Source organism: Danio rerio, chromosome 17 (assembly GCF_052040795.2).
Source record: "Danio rerio strain M-AB ecotype USA chromosome 17, GRCz13ab, whole genome shotgun sequence".
NCBI classification, from domain to species: Eukaryota; Metazoa; Chordata; class Actinopteri; order Cypriniformes; family Danionidae; genus Danio; species Danio rerio.
The window spans coordinates 44,329,636-44,345,642 of record NC_141037.1 but is presented as its reverse complement, the minus strand read 5'-3'; the positions used below and the strand labels follow the sequence as shown (position 1 = coordinate 44,345,642).

Sequence of the window (16,007 nt, the reverse complement as noted above, 5' to 3'; positions counted from 1 at the left end):
GTCACCAGAGCTCAATCCAATAGAGCACATTTGGGATGTGGTGGAACAGGAGATTCGCAACATGGATGTGCAGCCGACAAATCTGCAGGAACTGCGTGATGCTATCATGTAAATATGGACCAAAATCTATGAGTAATAAGTCCAGTACCTTGAATCTATGCCATAAAGGAATAAGGCAATTCTGAAAGCAAAAAGGGCTGCAACCCGGTACTAATAAGGTGTACTTAATAAAGTGGCCGGTGCGTGTATAAGACAATATAATGCATTTTTTTAAAAATGGTACAGTATATACAGTATATTTTCAATGGGATGATCTGATCATTACAATAATTGGTTCAATGTAAAAAGAACCAAAAGTGTATTGTGTATTGCTTAAGATTTTGTGCTTTCATAAATATAATTTATATATATATATATATATATATATATATATAATATAGATTAATTTTATTCAGTCGTGCTGTATGCACTAAAGCAGTACAGTACTTTGTACTCATTTTAGGATACGTTTTAATGTATACTTTCATGAAAAATTAATATTTATGGCGAGCAATATAAATACATCTTAGTTCACCACTGCTGAAAGTGAAAGATTTGATTCAATAAAAGAAAACACAAGTGAATAGAAATCTTTTTAATTACCTTGTTTGTGAGTAATTGGCACACTTGAGGCACGTAGTCAATAAGGCATCCTCCACTGGGAAATGCTGGGATATGTAAGGCTGAAGATCCGCCAAGAGCACTGAAAGAGAGTAAGAGATCAGATTGAATTACATTGATGTAATTGAATTAATTGATGTGATAAATTGAAATGATTACGGCACAACTGTGCAAATGATTTTGAAGAAAGCTGGTGATTTCCATTATTAGAATTAACATTTAATCAGCTCACCAATGCTTTTATCTAAAACTCAGTGTTTTCTAAAACTAGAAGTCTTTGCCAATCTACACTCCACTACTACACCATACATTTCCCCCTGCTTTACAAATGAACAGCTGAATGCTCTGCTATATGGCAGATGGGAAGAAAGAAAAAAAAGACAAATAAAAAGAAGACTGGAACTCGCCATATCAACAAAGGGTGATGATGTGAAAATTCATGAAAAGTATAATGATCACATACAGTACGAAAGTACGTTTACATGGACACCAATAATCTGATGTTAACATGATTAAGACAATACTCTATACTGCCGTGTAGGATTTTTGCCATATTTTGTGAAAAGATAATCTACAGGTTGGGTGTCCACACTGGGTCCTGGAGGGCCAGTGTCCTGGAGAGTTTAGCTCCAACCCTAATCAAACACACCTGAACAAGCTAATCAAGCTCTTACTAGGTATGCTAGAAACTTCCAGGCAGGTGTGTTGAAGCAAGTTGGAGCTAAGTCAGCAGGACACCGGCCCTCCAGGACCAACTTTGGACATGTCTATTTGACATTGAAGGACCACAGAAACACACTTTGTGAAATGCAGAGTTTTGTTTTTCCCCATTCTGCAGTATCAAATTCCATTAAAACTACACTCTTCCAGCAGTTCATACTCACATCCAATATCTCGTTTGTCATGTCAGATCCTGAATAAAAGTGAAGGTGCCAAATTGCAGTTAAAGTCGACAAACTTAAAATGAAACTCAATGACATTCATCAAATTATGTGCTATAACATGTAAAATGGGATCATGACAGACACATTCAAAAATAAACTCATTTAAACACCTTATCATATTATTGTCTTATTCAGATTAAGGCTAATCATTCAATGTCCATTTAAACGTAGTCAATGAGAACATCTCTAAAGTTTTCAATGATGGGAATTAAAACTACCCCATAATTTACTCACCCTCAAATCATCTTCGGTGTTTATAGCTTTTTTTTCTCTATCAGATAAACAGAGTGAGAGTAGTTTAACATTTTACTCTCACTCTTCCATGCTGTATAATGTTGTAGTGACTGTATAATATATGGTGATTTTTATCTTGAAGCTTCTAAAAGTGATATATACAATGTATAATGTATGACCTAAGATTGGTAGACACATGCATGTGGCATTGTAAGAGAAATATAATGTATCACATTATAAAACAACACCAAATCAATCAAGTTTTCGTGTTTGTTGTTATTTTCTGTGGAAAAAAAACAAACAAACAAAAAACGGTAAGTGTTTTCTATGAGATGTGCCATATACATCAGTCATGCATTTAGTGATATGACTTTATAATTTAAAAATCTCAAACATTCCTTTTAAAAAATAACATTGATCCGCTTCATGAGAAACGTGTTAACCCCCTGATGGTCTATGGGTTATTTTGATGACAAATATGCTTATTTCATTTGGGCGCCGTTTTAAAAACGAAAATGAGGCTCCAGTAGGAAGAAACTTTGAAGCATAGGATCAGCAGCACTCTAAACATTGCATTGACATGCTGTGGACTTGTCACAGTCACCAGCGAACTATCCCAAGCAAATCACTGGAGAACTACAAATCTGCCAGCAAAAGAATTACATATCCAGTCATGCACCACTCAGTCACATATCTGGCCTAGATCCCCATGATTGCAAACAGACAGAGCTGAAACTGTTCAGGACTAATTACACAAACTATTTATACACCTCTCAAACACACACACGTTGCAGAGTCTTGTTTATCTATTTGTAAACCTTACAATGTGTTTGCTTTGCCTTGTCTTGCCGTCTTTGATCAGTTTTGTTTTAGTGTTTTTTCCTGTCTGCCGCCTGCCTTCTGACCATGCGCCTGTTACTTGACTACGACTTTGGATTCTCTGTATGTATCTGATTGCCCTGGTGTTGACCCTGCGTTTGGATCCACAGACCTTTGTAGTCAACATCCCATTCAATTTACAGGACTACAAACCTCCAGCTGTTTCTGTGATTTAAAACTGCAGATATGGTGTAAACATCACTTAATATAATTCAGTTAAGTTTAATTTAAACAATTTAAAGCATATTAGGCATCAAAATAAAGGGTAATCTCTTTAAGAGTAATATACGTAAGTGTCGCCCTAGTTTTCAGTTTATGGCACCAGGTAAACACTGTGGGGATGCTTCTCTGCGTTCAGCCTTTGTAACCCAGAGAGTGATAAAACAGTGCAGTCCTCTGCAGCACACCCTTGTGTTGTCTGTAATACTTTTGTCCCGATACTAAAAATGTAAAAATGTCCATTTTCCACTAACATTTAAGCATGCTCTTCAACACCGCTGATTTGCCATAGTATTCACCAGAGTTACTACAGAAATGAGTGTGATTGGCCCTGAAAATCATTAATTTGCTGCTCTTCACAGAGTACAAACACAAATACAGAGACACTGGAGCGTTTTAAAGCTGCAAAGATCAGTCGAGTCATCAGCAGATCACTCGTCTGTGTTTGCACTCAGTAAACAGCAGTGAGTTCAGTGAACTGATGACCTATGAGCCAATCACAGTAATTTCTGTTGAGCACTGATAAATACTATGGCAAATAAGCGGTATTGATAAATGTGCTCAACAGTGCTAAAATGTTATAAAATTAGCAGAAATTCATTCATTTTCTTGTCGGCTTAGTCCCTTTATTAATCAGGGGTCGCCACAGCGGAATGAACCGCCAACTTATCCAGCAAGTTTTTACGCAGCGGATGCCCTTCCAGCTGCAATCTATCTCTGGAAAACACCCACACACCTATTCACACACACACTTATACACTACGGACAATTTAGCCAACCCAATTCATCTGTACCTAATGTCTTTGGACTGTGGGGGAAACCGGAGCACCTGGAGGAAACCTATGCGAAGGCAGGGAGAACATGCAAACTCTACACATAAACGCCAACTGAGCCGAGGTTCGAACCAGCGACCTTCTTGCTGTGAGGCAGCAGCACTACCTACTGCGCCACTGCCTCGCCCTTGCAGGAATTTATTTTATTTTATTTTTTTTGGTAGAACCGAAATTCAGTATCAGGAAAAGTCTAATATAGTAAAAGAATTAGTTCATTAACTTTAGTTTGATAAATGGCATCTAAAACGCCTGTTTGAGAAAGAAAACTTTTGCTAACTAGTGCCATTTCCTTTAACTTAGCTGAAAATGAGGTGCGATATCTGTTTTTATTTTCACTATCCATTCAGACCGGACCTTTGGGTCACTCGGAAAGGGGTGAAATAATAAGATATACAGCCAGGTACAAAACGTTCCTGTGTAACTTAGACGATATTTCCAGGTTTCTTCTCACCGCAGTCTCAATTTGGCTTTTAAAATGGCGGCCGCGTGAAATCAGCCTATTAATTCCGTTTTGGAAGCTTCAAATTAAAAGCCAATTTCAAGACCATTATACAGTATGGAACAACCTGGACAAAAATTAAAACTATTTCGATTGTATTTGTCTGACAAAAAAAGTGGATAGCTTGTGGGTGAGTAAATCATAGGGTAATTTCCATTTCTGAGAGAACTATTCCTTTAACAGCTATTATGTTGGTTGTTAGATGTAATTTTATCAACAGCTGAAAAAATAAATCTCTTAAATAAATAAAGGAATTAAATATATATACTTATATTTGCAATTAGTCTGTGAATGTATGGAGAACAGCATCTAGAAAACTCTGTCAGATGGGTTTAGATCAACAATGCCCTTGACTGACAGAAAGATTACCTTTTGCCGAAACAGTTTTTGCACAATATACAAGCATGGAAATGTCACTCACGTCCATCAAGCCCCTGAAGTATATTCATAGACTGGTTAAAGCTTTTAATGCACAGACATGTTATTTATTAACTGTGGAAACAGGAAACGAAGAGGAATGCCACTCAAATGCTATTCAGCTGTCAATTCTGCATCAGGCTCAGTCATAACACAATGTTGTCGCTGTGCTGCAATGACAATAGAGCAGCTTCTCCATGGAGATATGACTTGATTCTGATGTGAGTGATGCATGCCCATGCTAACGCTGTTGCTATGGCGCTAGGGTTTTTTATGTGGTTTCCAGTGTGTTGCTATATGGTTTTGGAATGGTTGCTAGATCTTTATCCATAGATTTCCAGATAAATCACAAGGTACACAACAATGTTTAGGTTTTGAGTTTTTAAAATATATAGAGTTGAAGTCAGAAATATTAGCCCCCCTGTTTATCCCCCCCTCCAATTTCTGTTTAACAGAGAGCAGATAGATTTATTCAACACATTTCTAAATATAATAGTTTTAATAACTCATTTCTAATAACTGATTTATTTTATCTTTGCCAAGATGACAGTAAATATTTTACTAGATATTTTTCAAGACACTTTTATACAGTTTAACGTGACATTTAAAAGCTTAACTAGGGTAATTAGGTTAACTGGGCAGGTTAGGTTAATTAGGCAAGTCATTGTATAACTGGTTTGTTCTGTAGGCTATTGAAAAAAAATAGCTTAAATGGGCTAATAATATTGTCCTTAAATTGTTTTTTTTTCTTTAAGTAAAAACTGTTTTTACTCTAGTCCAAAAAAAAAAAAAAGTAAGACTTTCTTGAGAAAAAAAAATATTATACTGTACTGTGAGATATTATTTATATTATTCTCATACTGTGAGAATTTCCTTGCTGTGTTAAACATCATTTGGGAAATATAAAAAAAAGAGAAACAATTCAAAGGGGGGCTAATAATTCTGACTTCAATTGTATATAACTTTAAAGGGATAGTTTATCCAAAGGTTTACATTTGTCACCATTGTAAAGCTGTGCCCACTGACTTCCACAGTATTTTATTTCCTACTATGGAAGGCAATATGGAAGTATATCCCGGACTATTTTCAAATCCAATCGCAAATCCTGCATTACTGTTTGCATTTTCGCTTTCGCGAACGCTGCCAGTGACTGCCGCATTTCAAATGAAAAAGCCCACTTGCAAATGCATTTCCCATGTCTTACGAGCTATGGGTCTGACATAACTAAATAGCAATATTAACTGCTTCATTTGCTTTTTCTTTTTCTCAGCGTTGTGCATGTAACCTGCCAAAACTCTAATGGAATTGCAAATCCTTTTGCATTTGAATTTCCGACGTCTACACTGAAACTTGTCAATCAAACGACAGGGGAGGGGCTAATGCGGGATTTGCAATTGCATTTGGATTATGACACAATTTATGCGTCCACATGGAAAATTGAAAATTGTCCAGCATATACTTCCATAGTCAGCGGTTATAGGTTTTTTTGGTTATAAGCTGATTTATACTCGACGCGTTTGCTTAAGTGAGCGTGGCGAATGTGACATCATCGTAGTTGCACGAGTGACATGATTTTGGCTGGTGGAGCGTACAAATTTTTTTGAAACTGAAGCGAACAGTTTACATTGTGCCGAATTTTATTTGAGTTGAATATGAAACACTCTAAAGAGATTTTGTCTGAATAGGTATGACTGTACAGACATTTTTATGATCCATCCATGATGGCTAAACATTTTTGGTAAAAAACCTTTTTGAAAAACTTGAGGGATACATTTGTTAAAGACAAATAGAGAGGCCATGGTAAAGGTGGAAACCCAAGCGGTTTTAATACACAATACACAGAAATTTTTTCGCCATTTATTGGTTTTACAATGATGTATCTATATACTGTGTTACAACTCAATATTTAACAATTTAATAGTTATAAAATTAAACTTAGGGAACACATTATTTGTTTGATATCTGGAAAGGAGTATTTGAACCTACCAGTTTTCTATTTTTTTTTCTAGGTATTATTGGTGCTGATGGTGAGGGGTATCGGACCACTATTGCCTTTATAAATAATCAAGTCAAAAAAAAAAAAAAAAAAAGTCAGTATACTTGTGCTTGATTGGTGTTTTCTCAGTTTTCTCCTATTTTTATTCACGAGTCAGAAACGTTTGTATATCAGTATGTATTATGTCACACACATAGGCCATAAATGTAACACACTCTAGATTTGTAAACTATATTGTAAATAAAGTACACACTTTTTAAAATATACATTAGCTTCTTTTTTGAATGAATTTTCATTTTTGTGCAATGATTTGTATTTATATAAACAGAACAGCTGCTGTTTTTGGCCATGTGAAAAACTTTTAGATGTTATTTACTTTATGTAATGTATGTATTCATGATCAAAAATAAATGTGTAAACAGTTTAAAACTTAGCAAAAAATTGTAGGCCCACACAGAATCTGTGCATGCAGAAATCCACAGATTTTCTGCAAATTTTTAGCTAATCGTTAAATCTATTTATTTACTCGTGTAAATGTGAGTAAATTTATATTTATTCAGTTTTTTATTATTAATTTCAGAAATATTATTGACTAATATGAAAATATTCACATGATTTATTTACAATAAAGTTTGTAAATGAATATTTTCTGTCTTTTAGTAAATATATTATATGAGAGTCTTGCTTTGTTTACCAAAAAAAAAAAGTTTATTTGGATAATTGGATTTGCATTTAATAAAAGTTAGAAACAAATTCATTTTATTTTATGTATTAAGTTTTAGTTACGATAGTACCAAAATCAATCCGCATAAATCCACAGAGTTTTTTCCTAAATAAAAATTCTGCAGATTCTGTCTGCCAGTAATGATAAGTAATAACCATGAGGTAGCATTTGGTAAACTATTTTGCAACAAGGTTTAATTGAAAAATCTTGAATTATTATAAAAATGTAAAAAATCGTGAATGATAATAATGATATGAAGTAGTTCCGAATACTTCCTACTTCTGTGTTTATCCATTGCCACTGCCACCTGTCGTTTACAGTATATCTCAACAGCGAAAGCGTCAAGTATAAAAGTCTTGACCACTTCGCAAGGTGCGCATACAGTCAGCAGAGGTGCGCGATGCGGTGTCAGGTGAAAGTACAAAGCAGCCTTAAAGAAAATCATAAAGGTCTGAAACTAGGAGCCCCATCATACACCCGGCACAATACGGCACAAGACGTGTATGGCGCCATTTGCTGCTACTTTCAGACAAGCGCAACAGTAATTTTCACGTTTTGTGCCACATTGTTTGAATAGCAAATCCATTTGTGCCACTTTGTGGACTCATGGGTGTTCTGGTCCAAAAAGAAGGTGCGCACTGACCAGCTAAAAGCTGGTCTACAGTCCAGTGCAGAGCACGTTAGATACTCGCCTATATGGTCCAAACACTTACACATTGCTTACACAGGATGCACAGCAATACACAAATGTCTTTACATATGAACCAAAAAATTAAAGGATTAAAATGTTACAAAAAAATAATATTTTCTACATGAATATAAAATCTACTACCTCTGTGAATTCTTCATGTCAGGGTGCTTTTTTCAGTTTATTCATGACAACTTGCATTTGTATAATGTTATTGTTTTTGTAATGTAATGTGTATTCATATAGCGCATTTATTGTGTATGGCCATACACCCAAAGCGTTTGACAATCATGAGGGGTGGTCTCTCCACACCATCACGCCAGTGCGCTCACCACACACCAGCTATTCGTGGAGTGGAGAGACAGTGATAGAGCCAATTCGGTGGAAGGGGAGGATTGGGAGGCCATGATCGTAAGGGCTGATGTAGGGACTTTGGCCAGGACACCTGGGTTACACCCCTGCTCTTTCACGAAAAGTGCTATAGGTTTTTTTTAATGACTACAGAGAGTCAGGACCTCGGTTTAACGTCTCATCCGAAAGACGGCACCCACTGACAGTGTAGTGTCCCCTTCACTTTTACTGGGGCATTAGGACTCACACAGACCACAGGCTAAGCGCCCTCTGCTGGCCTCACTAACACCACTTCCAACAGCAACCTAGTGTTCCCTAGTGGTCTCCCATTCAAGTACTGACCAGGCTCAGCCCTGCTTAGCTTCAGTGAGTAACCGGTCTTGGGCTGCAGGTTGATATGGCTGTGGCCATATTAAAATTATTATTTATTATATTAATTTTAATATTTGTTTTAATAAAAACAAGTTTAGATTTGTCCACCTTTCAGGTTTTAGAGATTGATGGATCATTATATGGGGCATAAGAATATGACATGTGTTTGGATATAACTCAGTTTTTTAACCACACTTCATTATTATTGTTAATTTATTCATTTGCTGGAAATTAGAAACAAATCTTTGAGATTCATTCATTCCTTTTCTTTTCAGATCAGTCCCATTATTAATCCAGGGTCGCCACAGCAGAATGAACCTCCAACTTATCCAGAACATGTTTTACGCAGCGGATGTCCTTCCAGCCGCAACCCATCTCTGGGAAACATCCATACACACTCATACACTATGGACAATCTAGCCTACCCAATTCACCTGTACCGCATGTCTTTGGACTGTGGGGGAAACCGGAGCACCCGGAGGAAACCCAAGTGAAGGCAGGGAGAACATGCAAACTCCACACAGAAATGCCAACTGACCCAGCCGAGGCTCAAACCAGTGACCTTCTTGCTGTAAGGTGACAGTACTACCTACAGCGCCACTGCATTGCCCATCTTTGAGATTAACAACAAAATTGTATATGTAGGCTAATAGATGTCTTCAGTGGATTCATACAACACCCTTTTCTTATCCACAAAAGTAAAGGAGTAAAGGCCGAATTGAGGAGACTTTTTTTCTATCCTCTAACGATCCTCTAGATGTTAAAATAGAGCGTAAGCCCTAAAGTAAATGATGACTGAAATGTCATTTTTGGTTGAACTACCCTTTCAAGCACTAATTCCGCATTTTGAAATGATTTCTGAAGCTAAATGTGACACTGAAGACAAGTACTGGCTGCTGTAATTTGCAATCTAAGAAATAAATTGGATAAAAAAAAACAAAGAAATAGAAATCAAAACTTTCAAATTGTTATAATGTTTTACAATACATTGCTGTATTTAAAGAAATATATAGAGTAGTCTGGGTTTTTAAAATTCGACCTTAATTTTTTTTGTTGTTGAATCAAATGACCTTTTCTAGTCACCCCAACGTACAATACATCAATCAAACTGACTAAAAAATGAGGTTAAATATTGTATAACTGATTTCTTTTAGTTGTAACCTGAATACATATAAAATTAAAGCCACATAAAAATGTGCTGCCTTGACTTTTTGCCATTAGAATTACAATGTGTAAGTTGAACCTCAAAGTGTAACCATTTCACATGAACAACAGAATAAAGACTGAAAGTATAGACAACTGCCAAAGATAAATGAGAACGAATGAAAAAAAAAACACCCAACAAAACAAAGCAATAACAAGCAGAATTCTAAAGAGAAAGAAAGAAAAAAATGTGTAAAAGAGAGAAAAAAAGTGTTTGGTGCTCTGACAAACTATAGAATGTGTAGGAGTGGATCTTGCACCATCCATGTTGAAGGAGATGTGAAGTCCACTGTCAAACTCAGTGAGCACTTCACAGTCATAATAACACAGCCTGCTGTGTGGGAGTAGAAAGTGGCCATCACTGCGAGAGTGATACTCTGGGTAAACCTGCATGTGTGGATTCAGGGAAAAAAAGAGAGAGAGGCAAAGATGGAGGGAAAGAGTCCTAAGAGGGTTTGGTTTCACTCGGCTCGGTGCAGGCTGAGAGCGACCTCTCTCCTGCTCTTCTATTTTAGCTAGCTCTGCTTCTGTGTGACGGGGCCACAGGGACAGCCGCATGACTGGCTGGCTGCAGGGGATGCATTCTGCGCCAGCCTGGATAAGAGCTGATGCAGGGGATTCCTCGCATGTGCTGGACTGGTTTAAAGCAATAGTTCACAAAAAGTCTGTCATCGCTTGTTCACTCTCACGTCATTCTAAACCTTTTCGACTTCTGTAGGACACAACAGAAGACGTTTAGCAAAATATCCTGGCTCCAATCGTCTGCAGTCAAAATAGGATCACTTTAGTTCACTGAAGCTCATGGATTTTGACCACAAGCAAAACACATCACACAATCCTCAAGTATTTTCATTAGATTCCAATTAGGGCTATACACGATACTGGAAAATGTGCAGTATGCAATGTTGTTGAGTATAGCGTTAGCGTTTTTTTTTTTTTTCTTTAGAAAAATGCTATTTTTTATTAGCAGGTAGAGGTGTGAGCCTATCGATATCTCGGTGCATCGACAATGCTTTCCATACACAGTTTATTTATTTTCTTCACAGATTTTCTACACATATTTTGTCCTTTAATTCAAACAGTCAGATTTATAAACTGTACCTTTAAACAACACAAGCATTTATAGCAAATAAACAAATTAGCTTTCTGAGGCTTATCTACCAAGTTCTCTTACACCCCTTTGATTGGTCACGCGCTCAACAGAAAAGGCTTCGATAGGCTCTTACACGCTGGTGCTTCTCACAGATGAGTGACACTGATAAACGGCAGCGGTGATCACAGCTGATCCATGATAGACACGGGGAAGAAAACTCTGCATGCACGCGCTCGTGTCTGTATCCAGAAGTATCGCTGTAACAGCCGAGAGGAGAGGAATAGTCACGCCAGCAGGTCAAATGGGCCACAGTGAGAGAGAGAGAAATAGAGTTTACTTTCATTCTCTCAATCGCAGTGAAATAGGGGCTTCTGCTGTAAGTGTCATGCTGTGTTCACACCAGATGCGGAACGCGCGAATAAATCGCACCATTCGTGCGTATATAGACACGTGAACATTTGAGTTCACTTGCTTTATTCGCGCACCAACTCCGCTTCATTCACAAATCAAATTCACTTAAGAACAGACACTGAATTGTGTGATGGAAGCGTTCAGTGGTGCTTCTGACTGAGCCGAGCCCAGTTTGATGAACTGTTGTCAGTGTGTGCAGGTGGATTTTCCCCCAGGACATCAACAACAGGGGCTATGTCATAATCTTGCCCCCACAAGAGCATGCTCCTGATTGGTTAACGCGACGCGAATGTCCGCTGAAGTACAGATTTTCAAACTCGAGTGATTGATACACGTCAAAAACTGAATTTCGTGCCGCGCCATTCACGCGTATCGTGCCGCAGGATGCCTATTCACGCATTTGCATTGATTTAACATGTAAATCACACACGCTTGACGCTTCTTTCGCATCTAGTGTGAACACAGCATCAGTGAAAGACTGTCCAGCAAACACACACGCAGTGAAATTGTGCACTGTTTCTGCGTTTTTAAGTAGTTGGAACGTTGTAAATGCCTGCGATCACCTCCCTCACCACAGTTAGGAACGGCGACATATGAGATAAATAACATCAGTACATAATAACTGTTTATGATTATTACTAAACCGTTACTGAATTATCCGCGTCTGCATCTCAGTGCACCGAAGAAACAATTAATTTTGACACCTCTTTTAGCAGGGTTCCCACTCTCTAATGGACACCAGATTCAAGGACTATTTTTTTTAAATTACCAATAATTTGAAATCAATAACTTTTCTAGTTCGCCCCAGGATACTGTATGTAGCACCATTAAAGTCCTTCCTGCACTTAACATTTCCATTACACTTAATATTTACATTAAAAATGTCATATAATGATGTTATGGTCCTGACCGGACATTGTTTATCCTATTCTTGTTTACAAGGCTTTGCCCTAATTTGTGTTGGCCATGTGCTCCTCTTCTCTTCCCTCCCTGTTTTCAGTTACCCCGCCCTCTTATTCATTCCTCGTTATCCTGATTGTTTTCACCTGTCTCTCATGTGCTTTGTTCTATATATCGTGCTGTGTGTTCTCATTTCTTTGCTGGTTCATTCCACGTGAACTTGTCTTGGTTATCTTGTATCCAAGCTTTGTATTCTTACCTAGTATTTTGCTGCGTCACAATTCGCATACTATCCATCCTAAATAGTATTTGAAAATAGAATTAGTATGTCCCAAACCATAGTATGTTGAAAAGAGTATGCCAAAGGTTCCCAGGTGGTTTTCTATTTCCGGTAAAAAAATTTAATTGTAGAAGCGTCCATACTCTAACCGCTGATATTGCCCACAATACTTTGCGCGTTGAAAGTGAATTCGATTAGAACTACAAATGTGGATGAAAAGTGTAAATAAACTACAAACATGATGGACGAGCAAAACCAACCGTGAAGTAGAGGGGCTTTGGCAAAGATGTTTGCATGACTGTCAGTGAATATCTAGCCAACTGAAAAATACTTAAATGGCATTATCTGTGTTATACTTCATCCGCAACAACAATACTAAACTTATATAAAGACGTGTTTGGACATTAATGTCTGAATGCATAATATCAAAAGACCTAAGGAGATTTATCTGCATGAAAGACTCGTGAATGGTAGATTAATCTGCTGCTTCTCCAATAAAGTAGGAGATTAAATATGACAGAAATGTGGATGATTGACAGGGCTCATAACTAAGCAAACAAAGATATGTTAAAGAGGAAGTTGTATGTCCCAAAGCTTGCGTACTCTTCTGTTGCACAGTCGAAAGTATAAACTTTCATTTCAAGAAAAAGTACATTCTTCTAGGGTGTAGTATAAGTATGCGAATTGGGACGCAGCATTTGTCTTGCCTGTTCTTCTAGTTCTTGAGTTCAGTTATTATTTGTTTAAAGCTATACTTACTTTTGTTTTTTCCTAGTGTCTACTTAATTTAGTGTTCTAATCTTTGTCTTGCTTTTAAGCTTTTAACACTTTTTGTTCCATTTTTTTTTTTCTGTCAGTCCCATTCTCATATTAGGGGTTAATTAGTCATCTTTTTGATCATTTAATTTCTAGAGATTTTAGATTTATATAAGTCTTCATTCAGTTTTATCTGTTTCGCCCAAGTCAGTCTTGTTTTATCGCTGACTAGGATTTATATTTGACTTCTTATCTTCTTTTAGATTTAGTTAGTTTTATTATTTTATTGGATAATTATTACTGTATTGTCTTATACTGTTCCAGTACTACACTGTGTCCTGAATTGGCCTGCCAGTCTGGAGTTTATGCTGCTTACTCCCAGTGTCTAGCCCTGGGGCTCTATCCACTGCTGCTCTTACTCCTGGCTGGCTGCTGATTCTAGTGCCATCTGGTGCTGTACTGTTTGGATTTTGTCATCCCCTTGTCTGTCTACTTGTGCTTAATTCAGTCAATAAACACCTTTGTGTTGTTTGTTGCTGAAACTGGGTGCACTTTCTTGCAACCAACATGGCAAATAATCATGATTTGAATGTCTTTTTCAAAAAATGTAGACAAAGAACATGCTCACGTTCAAAGAACTTTAAAGGGCACCTACGGTGAAAAATCTATTTTTAAAGCTGTTTGGACAGACATGTGTGTAAGTATAGTGTATAGACTGTCATATTGGGGTAATAGAAACACACACAGTCCTTTTTTTTTCAATTTAACAACATAAAAACGGTGGATCAATTGGAGCGGTTTTTAATATTAATTGACAGGCGCGTCACCATATCCTTAGTTTGTCATTTCACGTCCGCCATTTTCAGCGTGTGAGTCAAAGCAATATCACTAAAGGAACACCCTTGCTCTATTTTTAGATGTAAGGCTCATTGGCTCAACACAAGATCAATTTTCTCCACATTATCACTCTAATCAGAATTATTGTTTGTACCTTTCGGTAGGTTTGCAAACATGTGTACTTTTCATTGCGTCTACCTTAAACTTCAGCTGTTTGCATTTCTCGCAACCACAGAAGCTCCCTGTGATCTTAGGTGCAGCTGGAAAAGTGCAAGCAAGTAGCCTCATGTGCGCGTCTCTCCATTGGAAATAAAATAACAAACTTGCCTGCAGGTCTCACACCAGAAGCACCTCTCTGCATGGCGTGCCATCGTGCATTCCGGAGTTCTGGGGGTAGGTTTCTGTCGGGGTGCACGCAGCGTCGATTCGGGTCGGCGGTTGGCAATTTCGACCGCGAGGGCCGGTTTCTCTAGCTGCTTGCAATCTCAGCAGTCGCACTTTTTTGATTTATTTATTTGAACATAGCCTCACTCTTTTTATTCATTATTTTTATTGAACATAGTACCTTAGTGAATATAGGAATTTGAATAATTAATTAATGAATATTACACCTGTTCAACGAAAATCAGATGATTCACTACATAAATAAATCTGACATAACTTAATCTGAAATCTCAAAAGGGGAGAAAAAGATTAAACCATCAATAGAAAGAAAAACTGTGGTAAAGAGTCTTGCAGGTAACAGTGCAATACTTATTTTCTATTCCAAAAACACCAGTATAACAGTGCCATTGTGGTCCAGTGGTCAGCAAGTTGCGTTACGCCGCCGCCGACCTGAGTTCGAACCTCACCCGAGTAATTTCTTTTTTTGTGTGTGTGTTAAGACATATAATACTGTTTGGGTTACTTATATAGGTGTACATATTTTATTTTTATTTTTTCTGTGATCACTGTTACAAAGAACTGGATATCTATAAAGAATTTGTCACAGAATATATATTCAGACAATGCAGGAGAAGACATTGGGATATTTTTCAGAATAGTGTTGGAGATTTAGCTACCCTCAAATGTTCTCATATTTATGAAAAACATTTGAAGTTTAAAGCAGCTGTTTCCTTAATTAAGACATGATAGTGTCATTAGAAACTGAATTGGAAATGATCTTATTTTAATATAGTCAGTGGTAAATTGAGGTGGTCCGGTCTAAGGTTTGAAACTCCAGGGCTGAAAAGGAGTCCCACTCTGGCCCTGCTACAGCCAATAGCAGAACAGCAACTACTAGTGAGCTAGGGATAAATATAGTAAGGGCCCCATGCGATTGGTCAAGTTTAGATAACCATCCGATGCATAAAAGAAATGCAATTCATCACATGTCTGTGATACATACACTCACAGGCCATTTTATTAGGTATGCCTGTCCAACTGCTCGTTAACACTAATTTAGAATCAGCTAATCACATGGCAGCAACTTAATGCATTTAGGCATGTAGACATGGTCAAGACGATCTTCTGTAGTTCAAACCGAGCATCAGAATGGGGAAGAAAGGTATTTTAAGTGACTTTGACGTGGCATGGTTGTTGGTGCCAGACGAGCTGGTCTGAGTATTCAGAAACTGCTGATCTACTGGGATTTTCATGCACAACCATCTGTAGGGTTTACAGAAAATGTTTAGAAAAAAAGAAAATATCCAGTGAGCAGCAGTTCTGTGGG

The 16,007-nt window shown here is 37.4% G+C and overlaps 1 protein-coding gene across 2 annotated transcripts in view; it reads right to left on the bottom strand.

Annotated features, from left to right (window-relative positions):
- The window catches only part of babam2 (BRISC and BRCA1 A complex member 2), a 182,460-nt gene that overhangs the window by 20,748 nt on the left and 145,705 nt on the right, over positions 1-16,007 (bottom strand). For both annotated transcript variants that reach the window (XM_087289001.1, NM_001017777.1), the window contains 1 exon segment: positions 643-742. In XM_087289001.1, coding sequence (XP_087145127.1) covers positions 643-742 — 100 coding nt within the window.